Genomic DNA, 23,349 nt, shown 5'->3' with positions numbered 1-23,349 from the left:
TCACTATTTTAAATCTCAGCTAAAAAAAAATTTTTTTCACAAAGTTATGGCGATATTCAATTTCCCTCATATCTTTCTTATTATATTAAGTTCTAAAACGACCGACACCGACCGACACCAAAAACAACTTTTTCGTTTTCTTTTTGAAATTATTTACAGTTTTCCTTCAAAATTTGAAATCACATGCCTTACATACATGTCTATTCAAAAAAAATGCCAAATTTTTTTTTGCGCGACTTTTTGCCAAAAAAATTTTTTGCAATTTTTTGCAATTTTTTATTTTTTTACGATAATAACACAGAAAATACGTCACTATTTTAAATCTCAGCTAAAAAAAAATTTTTTTCACAAAGTTATGGCGATATTCAATTTCCCTCATATCTTTCTTATTATATTAAGTTCTAAAACGACCGACACCGACCGACACCAAAAACAACTTTTTCGTTTTCTTTTTGAAATTATTTACAGTTTTCCTTCAAAATTTGAAATCACATGCCTTACATACATGTCTATTCAAAAAAAAATGCCAAATTTTTTTTTGCGCGACTTTTTGCCAAAAAAATTTTTTGCAATTTTTTGCAATTTTTTATTTTTTTACGATAATAACACAGAAAATACGTCACTATTTTAAATCTCAGCTAAAAAAAAATTTTTTTCACAAAGTTATGGCGATATTCAATTTCCCTCATACACTAGAGTCTCCGAAGAGAGGACAGGAAGAGTCTTGGACCTCTCTACGGAATTCGTCCTTGACGCCGAAAATTGTAAACACTCCAGGGCCGTATATCGTATCACAGAGATGTGTTTTTTTAACAGAATACATTCTATTACATGCATAAAACACTGCGCGAGAAAGGTACACTAAAAACAAACGCTCCTGAGTTCACGTTCCTCTTCCTGATCCCGCCCATCTCTTCCCCCCTCACTCCTTACCGCGCCGCGTCACTACTTAGTCCTCTCTTCAGAAGTCCTCTCTTGGGAGACTCCAGTGTATCTTTCTTATTATATTAAGTTCTAAAACGACCGACACCGACCGACACCAAAAACAACTTTTTCGTTTTCTTTTTGAAATTATTTACAGTTTTCCTTCAAAATTTGAAATCACATGCCTTACATACATGTCTATTCAAAAAAAATGCCAAATTTTTTTTTGCGCGATTTTTTGCCAAAAAAATTTTTTGCAATTTTTTGCAATTTTTTATTTTTTTACGATAATAACACAGAAAATACGTCACTATTTTAAATCTCAGCTAAAAAAAAAATTTTTTCACAAAGTTATGGCGATATTCAATTTCCCTCATATCTTTCTTATTATATTAAGTTCTAAAACGACCGACACCGACCGACACCAAAAACAACTTTTTCGTTTTCTTTTTGAAATTATTTACAGTTTTCCTTCAAAATTTGAAATCACATGCCTTACATACATGTCTATTCAAAAAAAAATGCCAAATTTTTTTTTGCGCGACTTTTTGCCAAAAAAATTTTTTGCAATTTTTTATTTTTTTACGATAATAACACAGAAAATACGTCACTATTTTAAATCTCAGCTAAAAAAAAATTTTTTTCACAAAGTTATGGCGATATTCAATTTCCCTCATACACTAGAGTCTCCGAAGAGAGGACAGGAAGAGTCTTGGACCTCTCTACGGAATTCGTCCTTGACGCCGAAAATTGTAAACACTCCAGGGCCGTATATCGTATCACAGAGATGTGTTTTTTTAACAGAATACATTCTATTACATGCATAAAACACTGCGCGAGAAAGGTACACTAAAAACAAACGCTCCTGAGTTCACGTTCCTCTTCCTGATCCCGCCCATCTCTTCCCCCCTCACTCCTTACCGCGCCGCGTCACTACTTAGTCCTCTCTTCAGAAGTCCTCTCTTGGGAGACTCCAGTGTATCTTTCTTATTATATTAAGTTCTAAAACGACCGACACCGACCGACACCAAAAACAACTTTTTCGTTTTCTTTTTGAAATTATTTACAGTTTTCCTTCAAAATTTGAAATCACATGCCTTACATACATGTCTATTCAAAAAAAAATGCCAAATTTTTTTTTGCGCGACTTTTTGCCAAAAAAATTTTTTGCAATTTTTTGCAATTTTTTATTTTTTTACGATAATAACACAGAAAATACGTCACTATTTTAAATCTCAGCTAAAAAAAAATTTTTTTCACAAAGTTATGGCGATATTCAATTTCCCTCATATCTTTCTTATTATATTAAGTTCTAAAACGACCGACACCGACCGACACCAAAAACAACTTTTTCGTTTTCTTTTTGAAATTATTTACAGTTTTCCTTCAAAATTTGAAATCACATGCCTTACATACATGTCTATTCAAAAAAAAATGCCAAATTTTTTTTTGCGCGACTTTTTGCCAAAAAAATTTTTTGCAATTTTTTGCAATTTTTTATTTTTTTACGATAATAACACAGAAAATACGTCACTATTTTAAATCTCAGCTAAAAAAAATTTTTTTTCACAAAGTTATGGCGATATTCAATTTCCCTCATATCTTTCTTATTATATTAAGTTCTAAAACGACCGACACCAAAAACAACTTTTTCGTTTTCTTTTTGAAATTATTTACAGTTTTCCTTCAAAATTTGAAATCACATGCCTTACATACATGTCTATTCAAAAAAAAATGCCAAATTTTTTTTTGCGCGACTTTTTGCCAAAAAAATTTTTTGCAATTTTTTGCAATTTTTTATTTTTTTACGATAATAACACAGAAAATACGTCACTATTTTAAATCTCAGCTAAAAAAAAAATTTTTTCACAAAGTTATGGCGATATTCAATTTCCCTCATATCTTTCTTATTATATTAAGTTCTAAAACGACCGACACCGACCGACACCAAAAACAACTTTTTCGTTTTCTTTTTGAAATTATTTACAGTTTTCCTTCAAAATTTGAAATCACATGCCTTACATACATGTCTATTCAAAAAAAAATGCCAAATTTTTTTTTGCGCGACTTTTTGCCAAAAAAATTTTTTGCAATTTTTTGCAATTTTTTATTTTTTTACGATAATAACACAGAAAATACGTCACTATTTTAAATCTCAGCTAAAAAAAAATTTTTTTCACAAAGTTATGGCGATATTCAATTTCCCTCATACACTAGAGTCTCCGAAGAGAGGACAGGAAGAGTCTTGGACCTCTCTACGGAATTCGTCCTTGACGCCGAAAATTGTAAACACTCCAGGGCGTATATCGTATCACAGAGATGTGTTTTTTTAACAGAATACATTCTATTACATGCATAAAACACTGCGCGAGAAAGGTACACTAAAAACAAACGCTCCTGAGTTCACGTTCCTCTTCCTGATCCCGCCCATCTCTTCCCCCCTCACTCCTTACCGCGCCGCGTCACTACTTAGTCCTCTCTTCAGAAGTCCTCTCTTGGGAGACTCCAGTGTATCTTTCTTATTATATTAAGTTCTAAAACGACCGACACCGACCGACACCAAAAACAACTTTTTCGTTTTCTTTTTGAAATTATTTACAGTTTTCCTTCAAAATTTGAAATCACATGCCTTACATACATGTCTATTCAAAAAAAAATGCCAAATTTTTTTTTGCGCGACTTTTTGCCAAAAAAATTTTTTGCAATTTTTTGCAATTTTTTATTTTTTTACGATAATAACACAGAAAATACGTCACTATTTTAAATCTCAGCTAAAAAAAAATTTTTTTCACAAAGTTATGGCGATATTCAATTTCCCTCATATCTTTCTTATTATATTAAGTTCTAAAACGACCGACACCGACCGACACCAAAAACAACTTTTTCGTTTTCTTTTTGAAATTATTTACAGTTTTCCTTCAAAATTTGAAATCACATGCCTTACATACATGTCTATTCAAAAAAAAATGCCAAATTTTTTTTTGCGCGACTTTTTGCCAAAAAAATTTTTTGCAATTTTTTGCAATTTTTTATTTTTTTACGATAATAACACAGAAAATACGTCACTATTTTAAATCTCAGCTAAAAAAAAATTTTTTTCACAAAGTTATGGCGATATTCAATTTCCCTCATATCTTTCTTATTATATTAAGTTCTAAAACGACCGACACCGACCGACACCAAAAACAACTTTTTCGTTTTCTTTTTGAAATTATTTACAGTTTTCCTTCAAAATTTGAAATCACATGCCTTACATACATGTCTATTCAAAAAAAAATGCCAAATTTTTTTTTGCGCGACTTTTTGCCAAAAAAATTTTTTGCAATTTTTTGCAATTTTTTATTTTTTTACGATAATAACACAGAAAATACGTCACTATTTTAAATCTCAGCTAAAAAAAAATTTTTTTCACAAAGTTATGGCGATATTCAATTTCCCTCATATCTTTCTTATTATATTAAGTTCTAAAACGACCGACACCGACCGACACCAAAAACAACTTTTTCGTTTTCTTTTTGAAATTATTTACAGTTTTCCTTCAAAATTTGAAATCACATGCCTTACATACATGTCTATTCAAAAAAAAATGCCAAATTTTTTTTTGCGCGACTTTTTGCCAAAAAAATTTTTTGCAATTTTTTGCAATTTTTTATTTTTTTACGATAATAACACAGAAAATACGTCACTATTTTAAATCTCAGCTAAAAAAAAATTTTTTTCACAAAGTTATGGCGATATTCAATTTCCCTCATATCTTTCTTATTATATTAAGTTCTAAAACGACCGACACCGACCGACACCAAAAACAACTTTTTCGTTTTCTTTTTGAAATTATTTACAGTTTTCCTTCAAAATTTGAAATCACATGCCTTACATACATGTCTATTCAAAAAAAAATGCCAAATTTTTTTTTTTTTTTTTTTAAGTTATTTGCATGAATTTTGCAAAAATTTCTATTATGAAACTTGTATTTAATATTACATCATTTTCTGTCTTTTTTGTCTTCGGATTAAAAAGGTAGAAAATAAATACTATTTATGAAATTCATTTAAATATTGTGGTTTTATTATTAAAAAAAAACAATAAATGTATGAACAGTAATTAATGAAGTAAAAGTACTAATTATTAATTTCATTTAGAAACTGTTTTTTTATTAGTATAAAAAATTTACATAATGGTATTATGAAAAGTAATTAATTAACTAAAAGTAACCTGCCTAGAAAAATTAATATTTAAGTGTTTTTTACGACATTGATTTTAGGCGCAGCTGCGATTTTCCAGCGCAGCCATTTTTTATGTATATTTGTTTGTAAAGCGCAGCCGATGTTTCTGAGCGCAACCATTTATTTTTTATTAAAATTTTTAAAAGGTGCAGCCGCTCTTGTTCAGCGTAGCTTTGTATTTTTTTAACTTTTGAAAGGCGCAGCCGATAATTTCTAGCGCAGCCTTTTATTATTAAATTCTGTATTATCATTAAATTGTTTGGAATAATTTTTAGTGCACTTGTTTGTATTTATGTTTAAACAAGGAGAAGTTAAGTTCTGTTTTCCACATGGTCCATGAATCATAAATTGCTTTACTAAATTAAATAAACGTGGATTAGTTATTTCATCAGGTATTTCTGCTGAAATAAAGTTGTCGACATCGTATGTTGTTCTTATTTTGTCATCTATATGTAAATATAGTAATAAGTAAATATGCGGTAATCCTCTCTTCTGAAATTCTATTACATATGTGTAAGCAATACAAGTACCAAATATTTCTTTCACAGTAATTTTATGAAGCTATTCTTTTACTTTCTGTTTAAATACTCTTTCAACTATATCTGGCCTATTTATTACATCTTCATTTTTTTAATATTATCAGTAATTTCTTTCCATTTAGGATTACATGTCATAGTTATAAACAAATCAGGTTTACCATATTTTTGAACTAAACAAATTGCATCACTAAAAGTTTGTTGTAATGCTCTAGAGCTTCCAACAAAACTAGATGGCAATATAAACATTTTACGAATTTGAACAATTTTCTTCTCTTCTTTTCTCTTATGTAAATAATCCATTAATCCAGAGTATAATTCAGTTCTCAAGATATGTTGTTGTTTCTTTATAAAATATAATCTTGCACCTTCAATTTTTACAAAAGCATCGACAATAAAATGTTGGCTTAATTTACCTAAATTAAGAAATGGACTAAACTCATCTCTAACACTAATTTTAAATGAGTAAAACTGTAAAGCTGTTATATTGTTTCTTTGATCTTTTGATAATAATTTCGGCATCCAACCACTACCTCCTGCAGGATATATTAAAGGATATGTCATTGGATCTACATATCTACTTATTGCAGGGATGCTAATTGGTTTATTAAATTTAGAATATACACAAAAATCGCGTTTTATTGGAGGTTCATCATTTTCATCAACAAATACAACAGCAACTTCATTTGTAACAGGAGAGTTATATCGGTTTTTATCTAAATTAATATCTCTTTTCATAATCATTTTAATTTCTCGAGGTAGATTATTATTATTAGTAACAAATTCTTTTTCTTCTTTTTCTACTTCGTACATCATTTTGTACGCTTTAGCATAAGGATTAATTTTTCTGATCAACTTATCTAAATTAGATAAAATATCATTTCTGCAGTTATTATTAATATCTTTACGACTTTGTGTAGCTAATTCATTGTCAATTATATACAGTTGACCATACTTTCTGAATTCATTTTCTTTGGGATGTAATGAATATGTGTTATGGTAAATTTGACCACACATTTTAAAGACTTGAGGACCTTTATTTTGTAGAGAAGCATATGTTGCACCAAATCTTGCAAACGGTATTGTATTGTTGTAGCTTCTTATACATTTTTTATAATGATTACTAATTGCAGTTTGACCACAAACTATTTCCTTTAATTCTACCGGGGGTAATGGATATTCAGTTAACAAAACTTTGCCTTTATGACAACATGTACTAAACTTTTTATCCTCTGGCATTTCTGAAGGAAAATGCTTAGCTGGACAAAATTAACAAATAACATCCAAATTACTATATTATTTGCTAACTTCAAACATTTTAAATTAATATTATTATTGGCTTCTAATTTTCTTTTTCTACAATTTTCTCGATATTCTTTACATTTTTCAATATTTTGTAATTTTATTTCTTCATTCTTAATTTTTTTTTCATTTTTCGATATCTTTTACATTTCTCCTCATTTTTTAATTGAATTTTTTAAATAACTTTTTCCTATATAAACATTTTAATTGATTTTTGTCAGAATATAATTGCTGGCATTATTTTTCACAAAAAATGAAAATTTTTAATTTTTTAAAACTAATAGTATAAGTTCTGTTAATCAAGATGAAGAAGCTAAATATTTTCATTAAATGAACCACTTTATTAATGTGTTGAAATCATGGAATTGTGTTATAAATTGTTATTTAAATAATCAGGAAGATTAAAAAAAATTTAATTTAATATAACCGTGGAATATTTCATCCATATCACTGGAATATTCCCTCAATATTGCTTGGATATATATATATTTTTTGGTTTTCTTAGAAAATCATTGGAATATTCCACGGTGATATTCAAGGGATGTTGAGGGGATACACCGTGCTGCTTAGGTTCCTTTATTATATAATATTAAAAAATGGAAATGGAAAATGAAAAAATGTTAATAATTTCATGCATGACTGTAATTATGGCGTCGCAGATGACTTTGACACAAATAAGACTTCTTATGATTTAAGAATTTAATTATTATTTAACAATAATAATTTAAAATTTGATATATGTTTATTTTTTCGATATAATGATTCAATAAATCTTGTTTTTTGAATAGATGTTTCATGTTTATATTCATTACATTGTATTATAATTTTTCATTAACAGCAACACCATAAAGTTTTTTTAAAAATATTTATAAAATTTGAATTTTAAATTATAAATTCTTGACAATTTTTCTAAAAAACAAAGAATAAAGCATCTCATGTCACTCCCAATTTTACACAAATGCACTCAATCAATGCACACTTCCGAAGATATAACCCTTTTAGATTTTTAAATCTTTGATTACGGAGATAGCTAAAACGATTTAACATGCGTTTTGGCTTTGATAAATAAGAAGTTCAGTTCGATTATATATTTAATTAAATAATCAATTAATAGTACTAATTAATTATATTGAATTAAAAATATATTTTTAGATTTACAAATTTGAATACTATATAATATTAAAAAGTAGGGTATTCGTTAGGAAAAGTGGTAAGGCCCTTACCAGTTTTCCTTACATAGCATTTAGTAGCAATTGAAAAAAAGAGAAACAATTTACAATCAATATTGTAGAATAAAATCAGAATTTAAGTCAACAGACATATAAAATTTGTTTTATTACATTAAATTAAATTTTTTTTAAAAAGTAATTTGAAAATTAAAAAAATTGAATTATTATAATTTATAATGAAATAATAATTTAAAACAAAAAATAAATATACATATGAATAAACTACAATACGTAAAGAAAAAAAAGTAAAACTTCAACCGAGCGAGCGTTAGCGAGCGAGGAATATATCGCTAGTGTATATTAATTTCTTTCGAATACTTTCCCTCAAAATTTTGGATGTAATTGTAATGTATTATTATATACCTATATAAAATATATTTATGTTTTTTTAGTTATTTTAGTACTCATTGAAATATGTGCATTAAGTTATTTATCATGCATTCAATAACAATAAGTTGAGAATTTTTTTCTAATAGTTTTAAAAATAAAGCAAATGTAATTTTTTCACTGTAATTTTTAAATATTATTAATAATTAAATATTAAATTTAAAAAATTTTTCACCATTCATATTTTACAGTCGTCTTTTATTAACTTATTTTTAATTATGTAATTCATCAATCATTTTTGTCTGTTTTAATATTATTTACGGTAAAAATAATTTATTAAAAATATTTAACTGAAATTGATATCCAGTTTTATTTCATTAAATCTTTGTAAAAATTGAAAAAATTTTATGAGTTTAAAAAATTTAAGAATAAATTCATTTTATTTTCGTGATCAATAGATAATACAAACTTTGAAATCAAAACTTTTGTATTAGGTGAACTACTTCAAGTCAAGCCAACGCGGCTGTGCGGTATGCGTATCTGACTTGCGTTCTAAGGGTTTAGGGTTCGATCCCCCATGCGTGCGAGATTTTTCGTTCTTAGTTTTAAGTGTTATAAGTACAATATTTGTTCATGTGTAATATCAATTATTAAATAATTATTAAATTAAGTATAAGTGCAAAGTAAAAAAAATTAAATATTATGAATTTAAACAAGATGGGGGTCCCTTTTTATAAAAGAAGTTTATGTTCATTTCATGAACATTTTGCTTCCTCATTGCGCAAAGCAAAAGATTTGCTTCCTCTTGGAGGAAGCAATAAATTAATAATTTATATACATATTATTTTTAAAATATGATAAATGATTTCAAAAAACTATAATATAAATAATGGAATTCTTCCTTAAAGATTTATTCTTTAAATTTAAATGAAATCTAAACTTTATATATATACCAATCAGTTTCTTTTGACGTAAGGAATAAGATTATTATATGTATTGCCTTTATTTTAGCTTTGAAACAATTTTTTTATTAAAATCGATTTTTTGAAAAAAAATAAAAAAAAATTTTTTTTTAGGGGGTACTTTCTAAAATTGTTGTGTTCATTATGAGATATTAATGTGACAAATGTACATACCGAATTTTAGTCAAATCCGTTAAAACGTATTAACGATATCGTGTTCACAAAAACTTTTTTAACTAAAATATGAATTTTTGAATTTTGAATTTTTTAATTTATTCTTTCAATTTCAATGAAATATAAACTTTATATATACCAATCGATTCGTCTTGATATGAGGAATACGATATTACTATGTATTGCCTTTAATTTTGCTTTCAATAAATTTTTTCGATTAAAATCGATTTTTTTGAAAAAATGCCAAAAAAAATTTTTTTGTGGGTATTTTCTAAAATCATTGTGTCCATTTTGAGATATTGATGTGACAAATATACGTACCAAATTTTAGCCAAATCCGTTAAAACACAAATTATTTTTTGTAAAATAATTTATTAAAAATAAAATAATTTAATTAATATAAATGATAATTATTATTTTAATTATTTATTGTTAATAATATTTTATATATTCTAAATAACATTAATTATTATTGGATTCACATTACCTGTTCGTGGTAAAAATGGGAGTAATAAGCTAATGAGGATGAAATTTGCATTGGAAAGCGTGTTTTAGCATTTTGTAAAAAAGTGAGATTTTAAGTCCGGATGAGTACTTTGTCAGTATTATTCTAGTACTACGTTAGTACTGGTGAGCGGGACAAAATCAGTACTGGACAGCGTTACCAGCCAGGGTTGGTCCACTACTGGCCCAGTACGGCAGTCAGTACCGTTATACTGACTGGCAGTGTTGGGTCAGTACTATGCCAGTGGCACATTTCTACTTGGGACATTTTTGGTTATTGTTTTTTTTATCAAAATTGATTTTTAAACTTATCTGTCTACTGATAAAATTTATTATATTTCAATTAGAATTTCTTCGAAAATCATTATTTATTTAAAAATATTTACCATCTTTGGAAACAACTCTTATTGAAATATCATAAATTTTCTCATTCCCACTATTTTGTAAAAAAAAATCTTAAAAAACATGCATTTACACAAGTTTCCCTCCTTAAACTTAAATGATAAAATTAATATTTATTAGATTAACCAACTTTCTCATTGGAACTATTTAATTTTATAAGTTTAATTATACTGATAGTATAGTGGAAGAATAAATACGTGTCAATATACAATGTTAAATATATGTATTTAAAAGTGATAAACTCTGGAAATTACGAAATGCTGTAACGCTACCCTTGTTGGATTGACATTAGGTACACATTAAAAAGCAATTCACTATAAAAAAAGTGATTAATCGATAAAAAATGATGAAAAAAAATATTTTGGAAAGGGTAAATGGGAATCTGTAGAGTTCATTCTAACAAGAATTGCAATAAATAAAGCAGTAATTTAGCCAAAAAACTTTTTATTTTGAAAAATAAAACAAAACAAAAAAATTTAATTAAATTTTTAAACAAATTATCATCAGGTATGCTCTAAAACTTTTTGCAAAATGTTCTTAGTATTTTCATGTATGTAAAGTCGATGAAAGACGAAAACAACTGTTTGTTAAAATAATTAGAAGTTATTGAAAAATTCAAACGGTGATGTCATTTCTAACCTCACATTTTCTAACAATTTATCAATGTTTTATCATAATTAGTTAATGAAATATCAACAATTTTGCAAGACAGTGCCCTTATGCTTCTAATACATTCTCATTCGAAAAGTTGTTGCGTATGGTGATTATTACACGAATTTCTATCCTTTTTGGTAATAAATGTCTTTACACGGATGTACATAATATAATACAACACTTTGCGTCCATATTTATCCCTGAAAAATAGAAAAACAATTTCTTTTATTATTTTTCAGTTTTTATTAGATTTTTTAATAAAAATTTTCAACCAGGAATAAAGTACCAGAGGGCAAAAAACATTAATGTTCTAGATACGCCCCTAAAACATTTTGGAACGTTTTATGTTCTTAAAATATTTTTGGAACATAGAACATTCTTTATACAACAAAATTTTTTGAAACTCTACTAAACACTGAATTTGATAAAAATAATAATTATATATTTACTGAATATCATTACCTTCGCTTTTTTCTTTTATACTTTAAATTCACATTGTCCTGCTATACAGTACTAAAAAATAAAATTTCAACAATCAATAAATAAATACTGATGCACATATTTAGGGTTAAGTTCACTTATTTTCGCACAAAATCCAACAAAATTAAATTATTAAAAATTCAAATATACCCTGCCAGGAGCACAATTAGATCCCTCCGCTGGAGGATTCATATGTGAAAAGTCTTTCAATTGTCCATACTTATTTCTACTGCTGCAGACTAAGAGTAAACAAGTTGTCTTTTTCTACAAAATCACATTAATAACAAAATAAAGTCATTGATAGATGAAATTATACAAAGTTTTTTATTAAAGTTAAAGAAACTTACATGTGCACATTGATAGAATCCCATTTTTTTGCATTGTTCATCTAAAGACATTATTTGACCGGGTAATAATCTCCGTAGTGGATAGTTATCTTTATATACTGCTGGATTATTTCGAAGGCATTTTGTAAAATCTTGACTGTAGAAAAATTTAATTTATTATAGGTATTCACAATTTAAGTCAGTGTATTTTCACTTATGAGAGATTCTTTTTCAATCGCCCCAGCCCAAAAAGTCAATGTTCAGGGATTGGCTGCATACTTTGGTAAATTGTTGTCCTATATGATAGTAATAAATCCCTAAAATATAAACGCATTAAAAAAATATTTGCAGGAAGTAGAGGGGGTTGAAGTTTTGACGTTAAGGGTAACATTGTCATATTCAAATCCGTATAACTATGACAAAAGTTAAAGGATTTTAATTTATCTATAATGAATTTTAATGCATTTTTCACGTACTTTTCAAAAATGTATACAAAATTTAAAAAAAAAATTTTTGACCCCTTTTTTTCAAAATCAACCCTTATTTTTCGATTTTCACCCCTTCGGGAATTACTATCATATAGGACAACAATTTACCAAAGTATGAAGCCAATCCCAGAACATTGACTTTTTGGGCTGGGGCGATTGAAAAAGAATCTCTCTTATATAAATTGTTAAATTTTAGCTATTTCATATGAAATTGTTGAAATTTAGCAACTGAATCTCATTCAGTAACAGTTTTTAAAATGTTAAATTTTTCTCTAAAATGATCAAAGAAAGATAAATTTTTAATTTAAAATATAAAAATTTGTGCAATTATAATTGTAAGTCAAGAAATATTTTTTCTATTTGAGTATAACAATAATTTTAAATTAAATTTTACTTCTTTAATTACTAGTGATAAATAATTTATCTTTATTTAAGAATTATATTTTTATAAAAAAAAAATTAATAATTTCAACTTCTACATATAAAACTTTTGACGTTTTAAGTGTTATTGCAAAAATTGTGGGGCATATTCGTTAATTAGTAAAAAATTAAACTATTTAATTAAAATTTAAAAAAAAACTATAATTTTTATCAATTTTCACCAATGTCAAGAATGCTATACATATTGACTAATAATCACCAATTTTTTTTTTTTTTTTGGGAGAAAGAAATATGTTCATTATAATTTTTGATCATTTTCACGAATATTTTTAATGATATTCATAAATTTTCAACGCACCTTAAGGTATGTACTATAGCTTTTACAGAACAAGGAGAAAACGAAATCTTGTTTTTATTATATTTATTGTAACTCATGACGTAACCTTCCTTTTTAAGGCAACGCATAGTATTAGAAGGACCATTCTGGTTTGAATTTTGCTCATCATGTGGTGCACCAAGGCTAAAGAAAACAATGTTCATAAATTTTATGTATAATTTTACACCTGAGTACAAAGATAAAATTTTAATCTATTTAAATTAATTTTTTTTTATTTGTGAGATTTTTGCATATCGCTTTTTAAAAATATTTTTAAAATAATCCAATTTAAATGATTTATGGCTTATATTTTCTAGAAAATAATGTTCCACATCTTCACTTCAGGAATTTTTAAACAAATTCGTCGTTTTTTTAAAAACATTGTTATTTGTTTAAGGGAAGTGAAAATATTTTTTTAACCAAATAACAATATTTAAAAAAAACGGTGCATTGTTTATAAATCTTTGTGATGAAGAATTATTTTCTGAAGAAAATAAGCAGCGTGAGATACAGAAATACAGCTGAAATTATTATAATAAATATATTATAATGTTTTAAATATCAAATCATTATCAGTAAAATAAATGTAAATATAATTTGGTTCTTACATGTGACCTAATTCGTGAACAGTAGTTAAAATGGTTCCATAATCATTTTTATCGAAAACTACTCCAGAAGACATGTACATTCCACGAGAATTCCGAAGAACGCATGGTTTTCCAGTATAAGCATAACCTAATAAAAAATTGTTATATAGTTTGAATAAATATTTATATTGCACACCCAGAAAAATAATATTTTCAATTTAAAAAAATATATATACATATGGGTCTGTCCGTGGACTTTCGTCTAAAAGTGGTTGCGAACGTAAAAAATCTACACTGAGAAAAATAATTTCATAATAATAAGAAAATAATTTAGTTGAACATTTTTAGTTGGCGTTACTAAAATACGGTTGTCACAACAGAATAGAAAGTTTGATTTCCAGTACTAAATCGCTGGCATGTTGAATTGCGCACGCGCTGTTCTCGTAAATAAGGCGTCGCTTCCCATTCACGGGGTGCCAACATTAACCATACGTCGTTCGCGTCATGAAGTTTCAGTGTTAAAGTTTTATTTGTTTTTCAGACATTTTTTAAAAAAAAAGTTTGTGTAGTGAGAATAAATAAATAAAACTTGTTAAAAGAACGAAAGTTTTTTTCCACCCTCAATACATTGTGAAAATGATTTAATCTCAAATTGTTAGTAGGATTCGTAGAGTAGTGGTTAGCGTTCTCGACTTGCGTTGCGTAGTCTGAGGGTTCGAGCCTCAGCAGTGTTAGGTTTTTACCGCGATAGAAATTAATTTAAGTAGGCATAGGTAGATTATATGAAGTGAAAAGGGTGAACCAAAAAATAAGTTGGTTAAGAAAACAAAAAAAGTTTCATTTAACAAAATTTTTTGATTGCTTAAAAACAATAATTTAGTTGTGCGAAACAAAAAATTTGGTAGACCGAACAAAATGATTCATCAAAAAAATGTAGTTCTGAGAACCAAACGGCCTAGTTGCATATATATTAAATAAAAAATTTGGTAGAGAGAACCAAACATTGGTAGACGGTACTAAACATTTTTCTCAGTGTAGTTTTAATATATGTGGAACTCGATGATTCTCTGAGTTCATTTACCATAAAATAATGGTAAAAATTTTATTCTCTTTAAAAATATTAATTATCAAAAGTAGAAGGTTCACGATGTGATTTCGTAACCTTAAATTTTTCAAGTTTTTAAAAAATGCTATTAAAAAAAAAAAATTTCAAAATTATATATGTTGGAACTCACTAAAAACATAAATCACTTTGTTTTGCACACAGGAACAAAAGAATTTTTACAAAATCAAATTTTTCTAAAATGATATATGAGAGATTCTTTTTCAATCGCCCCAGTCCAAAAAGTCAATGTTCTGCGATTGGCTTCATACTTTGGTAAATTGTTGTCCTGTATGATAGTAATAAATCCCTAAAATATAAACTCATTAAAAAAATATTTGTAGAAAGTAGAGGGGATTGAAGTTTTGACGTTAAGGGTAACATTGTCATTTTCAAATCCGTATAACTATGACAAAAGTTAATGGATTTTAATTTATCAATAATGAATTTTATTGCATTTTTCATGTACTTTTTAAAAATGTATATAAAATTAAAAAAAAAAATTTTCACCCCTTTTTTTCAAAATCAACCCTTATTTTTCGATTTTCACCCCTTCGGGAATTTTTTTTTAATTTTTTTTATTTTCATTGGAAAGCTGAGGTTTTTTCCCATGAGCTATGTAAATATGAAAGTGGGACAACAATAATTTTGTGAGAAACATAATATTAAATTAGGCGGTGCCTACCTAAATCCTCGAAGATGATCTTCAGGTGTACCCGTTATCGGCACCGCCTACTTTAATATTCTGTTTCTCACAAAATTATTGTTGTCCCATTTTCATATTTACATAGCTCATGGGAAAAAACCTCAGCTTTCCAATGAAAATAAAAAAAATAAAAAAAAAATTCCCGAAGGGGTGAAAATCGAAAAATAAGGGTTGATTTTGAAAAAAAAGGGGTGAAAATTTTTTTTTTAATTTTATATACATTTTTGAAAAGTACATGAAAAATGCATTAAAATTCATTATTGATAAATTAAAATCCATTAACTTTTGTCATAGTTATACGGATTTGAAAATGACAATGTTACCCTTAACATCAAAACTTCAACCCCCTCTACTTTCTACAAATATTTTTTTAATGAGTTTATATTTTAGGGATTTATTACTATCATACAGGACAACAATTTACCAAAGTATGAAGCCAATCCCAGAACATTGACTTTTTGGACTGGGGCGATTGAAAAAGAATCTCTCATATGTGATTTTGAAAAAAATTTCCAGAAAAAATTTCAAAATTTCTTTTTACATATAACGTTTTTTGTCGCTGCTCCGAAAAATTTGAGGTTTTACACTCATAGGTTTTTAATAATATTCTTTATCTTCTATCAAAATTTCATAAACGTGTTTTGCTTCGTTTTGTAAATATTATATTTTTAAAATTTTTCCTTAAAAATGTTCATTAAAATGTTTGAAATTAAACACTGACCAATTTCAAAGCGCTCCTTTTTTATATATTTTATAGAGAATCAAGCAGTTTGAAATTGGTTAGTTAACTTAAAGTCTTTTAATTAACTTTTTCAAATCAAAAATTTTGAAAATTAATAATATCTCCAAAACGAAGCCGAACATCTTCATGAGATTTTAATAGAAAGTAAAAAAAAATTAATGAAAAACTATGTGCAAAACCTCAATTTTTTCAGAGTATCGAAAAAAAATTTAGAAGGAAAAAGAAAATTTTTTTCAAAATCATATATGATTTTGAATATAGAATCCAAAAACAATAAATTTTTGTAATAATTCTTTCGTTCCTGTGTGCAAAATAAAGTGATTTATGTTTTTGGTCAGTTCCAAAATACCTATAATTTTTAATATTTTTTTAATAATAGCATTTTCAATACTTTTGATAATTAATATTTTTAAAGGGAATAAAATTTTTACCAGAACATTATGGTTAATGTGTTCAGTGAATCATCTAGTTTCAAATTAAAATTATCTTATTCTCTTAATAAACAGCTTGGCCGCTTGACCGGAAAATTTGTTACTAGATAGGGAAATTTTTCTTTTATTCAAAAATTCTGAAATTTTTTTATTCTAATTAAAAAAATTAAGCTGTTAAAATTAATCTCTTAATCCAATTTTATAAAAAAAGTGGCCACCCTGATAAAGTCGAATCAGAAATTGACACCTTAAAATATACCTGTTGTTTCTCTTTTTTCATTTATTATATACAATAGTTTTCCACTCATATACATGGATATATCATAATCCTTCATTGGTTGAATGTTGACAGTGTTTTTATACAAAAATTTAGCAAATTCTTGTAATAATAACTCCGCATTATACAATCCGTTGGAAAGTAAAGTTTTGTGGACAAACGGCAGTGTATTCTTTAACATACAAATGTTTTTAATAAATTTTAGAAAATTCTTTATTATATTACTTAATACGAGTTCTTTTTTATGTTTAAATCAATTAAATTTTATTCAAACAAATAATTATTATATTTAAAATGAATATCATTTAAATAACACAAATTTATTAATTATATTTGATGGAAATAAATATTTATGATGTAATTGATTAATTCAAATAAATTTTTTATATATGTACCATTCCATGAGTTTTTTTTATGACTTTTCGGAGAAACCTTTCCAAATTAAATGAAACCTTTTTTTTATAGTATTTATTAATATAAAGGTTCAAATTAAGGATTCTCCAGGGGGTGGTGTGGAGTAAGGGGATAGTTTCTATTCTTCCCGTGTGAAGGCTCACAAGTTTGCAACCTTAGAAAAAATAAATTTTTATTTGATAAGTAAGGTTCTTGTCCTTATTGATAGGAGAATTGTTTAGAAAAAGGTGTATAAATTAATAATAAGCTTTCCTCGTTACTAAAATATTATAAATTCTATTTAATTAAATTTTTTAAAAAGTGCTTGAAATCAGGGCAACGTCGCATTCTCGTCGCGTAGTTTATGTAAGGTTGGTAAGACTGGTCTTTGAATGTTTATATGTATGTAACACAGATTGGGCCTACACCTGATCTGACAGCTAACCTCAAATTTTTTGTTATATGTTATTATTTAATTGTTAAACTTCCATAAAACACTTAAAATTGAAATGAAAATAAGATTATTTACTTATAAGAAATTTGTAATATAAGTCGTTCACCTCAAAATTTGAAAATAAAATGGAAAATATAAATAGTTTATTTATTATACTTTATTTCAATTTGCATGATAATTAGTAAAGAAATATCCAATTAAATAAAACTGTGATTGTAGTAGTTTTGAACTATATTTTATTTTGACAAAAATATTTAATTTTAATTTGAGGTTATGTATACGTAAAAATTATTTTTTAAACTACATAAACAAATTCCTTTATTCGAATATTTTTTACTTTATCCACATTTCCATTTTATTTTACAATTTAGCTTGAATTTACCTTTATTCTCGACATAACGCGCAGAGCTTCGACTTCTTCGGGGTTAGGTCCATGAGCGATATGAGACTCGGCTGAACCACCCTTCCTAATCAACACAATTTCGCCCTGCACTGAGAAAAAAGGTTTGAGCTGACAACCAAATATTTCATTCAATATATGTGCAACTAAAATTTTTTGGTTGACACAACTAAACTTTAGTTGACAACAACCAAAGTTTGTTTCAGACGACTAAATAAGAAAATGAAAAAGAATTTGGTAGTCTCAACCAAAAAATTTTAGTTGCACATATATTAAATGAAATATTTGGTTGTCAGCTCAAACCTTTTTTCTCAGTGTGTATTTATAGTGATCAAGCGTGCTGAACAACTTTTATTATTTTTGCACTTCCAGTACTTCACATCACCTTTGCCATGAGATCCCACATACAAGAACCCTTGAAAATGTTCATAGACGTTTCGACTTTTCACAATAATTTCTAATTGCTATAAATCCATTTTGAAAAATATATACTTAATAATTTTGATACTGGAAATGAATGTGTAATGAATAAATGTCACTAGAGATATTAAAATAAAATAATAATAAACAAAAAAAAAAAAGACAACCACATAAAAATTAAAACGACAATTTCATTCAATGTAACTGTTTAAATTTTTTTTTGGACTTTTTGACCAGGACAAAAAGTCCAAGAACAAAAATCCAAAGTTGAATTTTGGATTTCATTTCCTTTGGATTTTTTGGCTTGGACTTTTTGTTTTGGCATTTTTGACAGGATACCTAAAAAAATATCTGAATATAAATATGAATTTGTCGACTTGTATACTTGCATTTGAAATTCGCGGCGAGTTGCTGCGCAAACGTGCCAAACACATGTTGCGACGTTGCCACGTTTTCATGTCTGCTACACTTACTATTATTATTATGACAAAAAATGAAACTTTATTATTTATTTACTGAAAAACTATGTGGTAAACTTTCTTTATATTGTGCAGTTAATAAATTTATCATATTTTCTTCCTGTATACCAACTTTCAGATTTTTGTGTCATTTCCATCACACTTTTTTCCTATGGTTTATACACGTTCCTATAAGAGCCCATGTTAAATTGGTCATATATTTTATTTTTTTTTTCTAAAAAACTACGTGGTAATAAATTCTGAAAAAAATCATAACTTCCTAAATCAATCTAATCAACAAACTGTCAAAATTTGGTAAGTCTGTGTCATTTCCTTATATTGCCAGGGAGAATCCTTAATCACTTTTTAATTGAAAACAAATGTTTATTTAAAAAATACAACAATATATAATGAAAAAAATCCTTATTTTTCAAGCTTTCATACCGCACAAGAAAAATTTCATGATTCGAAACAATGTTTGTTTAATTTTTTGTATTTTATTTACCGTGAAACGTCTGCTAACGCTGCGCGCGACGTTCGGAAGTTGTCGCTCTCGTTATTAAGCAGAAGCTCATTACACTGGCGTAGTACAAAACATGTTGTGTGAAAAGTGACGTTTTTTATCCTTCAAAAATGTTTTTTATGATTTTTTACTACAAAGTAGATAATTAAAAACCATTCAATGTGATAACCAAAAATGTTTACGTTTCGTTTAATGACAACATAACCATACTTTTCACACAACATGTTTTTTATTACGCTAGTGTAATGAGCTTCTGCTCAATAACGAGAACGACAACTTCCGAACGCCGCGGGCAGCGTTAGCACACGTTTCGCAGTAGATAAAATACAAAAAAGTAAACAAATATTGTGTAATAAATTGTGAGTTAACTATTTCGAATCATGACATTTTTCTTGTACGATATGAAAGCTTAAAAAATAAGGAAAATTTTGATCTTTAAACCAATTTATTTGGTGGTGCAGAAAAGAATGTGAATTTTTTTTTTATTATTTATTGTTGTATTTTTTGAATAAACAATTGTTTTCACTTAAAAAGTGATTATTTTAGACCTTTATATTAATAAATATTATGTAAAAAATGTTTCATTTAATTTAGAAAGTTTACTCCGAAAAGTGATATAAACTCATGGAATGGCATATATATATTTGACCTACATTTAAGGTTAGCTTCGTTTTTTGGTCATTTTCCTTCAAAGTTTGACCTAATTATTAAGGTTATTTTTTTTTTATTTGTCTTTTTGCGCCAAATTTTGAGGTTATGTTTGTTTCTTGGTCGTTTCCCTACAAAATAACTTAACCTTAAAATTTTGTTCAATTTCGTCGGAAAATCCACCTCTCCTTCAACGTAAGGAAGGAGTGGAGGGGGCTTGCGACTATATTCACAGTCTTGAACCGAACATAACCTTTAAATTCTGGTCATTTTTGGCAGGAAATTTACCTCCACTTGCAGCTATATTGAAATTCTTGAAATGAACATAACCTCAAAATTTATGTCATTTTTGGTGGGAAATACGGAGAGAGGGTAAAAGAGGGGGGAGGACCTGTAACCCTATTCATAGACTTGAAACGAACATAACCTTAAAATTTAGGTCATTTTTCACGAGGAAGAGGGAAAAGGGGGGGACTTGAAGCTATATTCATATGGGTCATTCCATATCAAGTGTAACCAATTATTGTACTATCCATTTCAAAAAGATGGGTTGGCTCACCCTTACCTAACCTTGTCAAAAACATGGGTTGGGTACACTTGACATGGAATGACCCATACTTGTCAAAATTTCTGAAACAGCGGCGGCTGCGGCGAAATCTTTTTATAATATAGAAAGATATATATATATATACAACATACCTGAATTAATACTATTCCGGCAACATAGAGACGAATCTTTGGTTTTTGAAATTGTCTGTATCTTAAATCAACTCCATTCCAGTGACCTAAAGTATATTCTACCGCTTTCATCATATCATAATTAAATTTCCTGCAATTAAAAAATAATTATCAATAAGTATAAGTAATAATTAAGTATCTATAAAATTAATTAATATTTCGCTAGGTTATTGAAATAAAGGGACATGTGAAAGATAATTTTTTTTTAATTTTTGGTTAGTATTTAACACTGCGTAAATTTTTTTTTTTTATCTCTTAAAATAAATAAATTTTTTTTAAATATATTTATAATATAAATTTAAAATAAATAAAAAATCGTGATTATTTTATTATTAAATATTATTATGATTTTAGTCAAACATGAATGTCATAACTAAAGATTAGAACCCTCATGACACTAAATCTTTATTATAAAAGATCAAAATATTAAATTTTATATAATGCATACTTGCATTATATACTCATTTTCTTTGCTGGTATTATTTTGATATATACTAATTTTGTTAATTCAAGAAAATTTACTTCCAAACTAGTATTTACACTGAGAAAACGATATGTTTGATTCAAACATAATATGTTTAACCCAAACTTAAAATAGCTTTGTTATACAGTCAAACATATTTATGTTTAAATTAAATATATTCTCTGGTTGATTCAATGTGAAAATATATTTAATTTAAACATAAATTATGGTTGGTTTCAATTTATTCATAATAAATTTTTATGTTTAAATCAAACATAAAAATTTTAAACATATTTTCAGTTTAAGCCAAACAGAAAATATGTTTGAATCAAATATAATTATTCAAACAAATAATAATTTTAAGCCAAAGTAGAAAATATTTTCTATATATTAAAATTAAACATAAAAACTGTGTTGGGTTAAACAAAAACTTTTAAACTGATCTTTATATTTGAAACAAATAATTCTTTTTCTCAGTGTAGGATAAAGAAATTATTGAATTAAATATATGGAAAAGTAAATAAATTATCTTGATTCAATACTATTTTTTTTAATTAACAATTACAAATTATAATTATGGAAAAAATATGGACTAACATTTTATACGCAGTGTTGCCAACCTAATATTCTTTTTTTTTGAACGAAAATGGAACGTGTGTTTTTTTTCTTCAATCCAGCGATTTAATAATATGATAAATTTTTTTTTAATGTTTACAACTTGTTTATTTGAAAATCGATTAACCCTAAACAGCATGATCATGTGATCGTGAAAAATCTAAAATATTCAAAATCTAAAACGTTAGAAAATCAAAATAGTGACGTCAGTCACTCCTAACCTCACATTTTTCAATTTTTTTAAAATCTAATTTAACATATACCATAATTTTTAAATAGAACAGACGTTACCAATCATATTTTAGACTTCTTCACAAAATATCAACTCAATTAATTTTTAATATATATATATATATTTTTTTTTTTGAGATTGGAAAACTGACTGAATTTCACCAATTTACTAAAAACATAAACTTTTAAAGTATCATTGTGTATAAAAATCACATATGTATGTATCCAACATAAATTTTTAAATTGTTTACCTTAAGGGTTTGAAGAAGAACATAAATAGTACTTACTTGAAAAGTAATTCGTCAACATAAACCAAAATTTCTGGATAGACTATATTTGGTGTTTTTGATACATCCCTTCGGTTCACACTCTTAATTTTCATAAATTTATCATCGAACACGTTAGGAGAAGAATGTGCTAAAAAGATTACATATATAACTATTTTAAATAAAAATAATAATTTTTACATTTTGGCTGTCATATTGTATTTGTCATTTTGAATTTTTAAAAACTGATATTAAACTGCGAATATTTATCTGGTACCCCTAAAATCCCCGAGTATAGTAATTTACATTAGTTTAGCTTGATTTTTTAAGATATTCTTTCTTTGCTACTCTTCCCAAGTAGCACGATATATCAACCAGATGTCACGGTGATATCACCGGGGAATGTCACTGTGACATCAGGAAAATGTCAAAATGTCCGCCTTACGGTGATATCACACGGTGACATCGAGGTGATATCATGGAGACATCAAGGTGATATCACAGTCATATCACCGTGATATCATGTTGATATTTTACAGGGACTTAAAATATTTAATAATTTAAAAAATAATAATAAATAAAATAATAATTTTTTAAAAATTTTAAG

General features: G+C 26.8%; 1 protein-coding gene across 6 annotated transcripts in view; it reads right to left on the bottom strand.

Moving 5' to 3' along the window:
* Positions 1 to 11,010: 11,010 nt before the first annotated feature.
* LOC127284977 (A disintegrin and metalloproteinase with thrombospondin motifs adt-2-like) overlaps positions 11,011 to 23,349 on the bottom strand; it is a 36,803-nt gene continuing 24,464 nt past the window's right edge. For 2 of the 6 annotated variants that reach the window (XM_051310745.1, XM_051310720.1), the window contains exons 6-14: positions 22,764 to 22,893; positions 21,129 to 21,258; positions 17,116 to 17,305; positions 13,897 to 14,023; positions 13,271 to 13,432; positions 12,065 to 12,200; positions 11,868 to 11,981; positions 11,700 to 11,750; positions 11,011 to 11,437 (exon numbers count right to left, since the gene is read on the bottom strand). In XM_051310745.1, coding sequence (XP_051166702.1) covers positions 11,715 to 11,750; positions 11,868 to 11,981; positions 12,065 to 12,200; positions 13,271 to 13,432; positions 13,897 to 14,023; positions 17,116 to 17,305; positions 21,129 to 21,258; positions 22,764 to 22,893 — 1,025 coding nt within the window. In that variant the 3' untranslated portion in view covers positions 11,011 to 11,437; positions 11,700 to 11,714. The remainder of the gene's footprint in view (positions 11,438 to 11,699; positions 11,751 to 11,867; positions 11,982 to 12,064; positions 12,201 to 13,270; positions 13,433 to 13,896; positions 14,024 to 17,115; positions 17,306 to 21,128; positions 21,259 to 22,763; positions 22,894 to 23,349) is intronic. The other 4 variants (XM_051310728.1, XM_051310761.1, XM_051310753.1 and 1 more) reach the window with 3 other exon arrangements.

Source organism: Leptopilina boulardi, unplaced genomic scaffold (genome assembly GCF_019393585.1).
Source record: "Leptopilina boulardi isolate dan_hultmark-lab unplaced genomic scaffold, ZJU_Lbou_2.1 LbouV2_121, whole genome shotgun sequence".
Classification (NCBI taxonomy): Eukaryota; Metazoa; Arthropoda; class Insecta; order Hymenoptera; family Figitidae; genus Leptopilina; species Leptopilina boulardi.
This window is presented reverse-complemented; position numbering and strand designations above follow the sequence as displayed.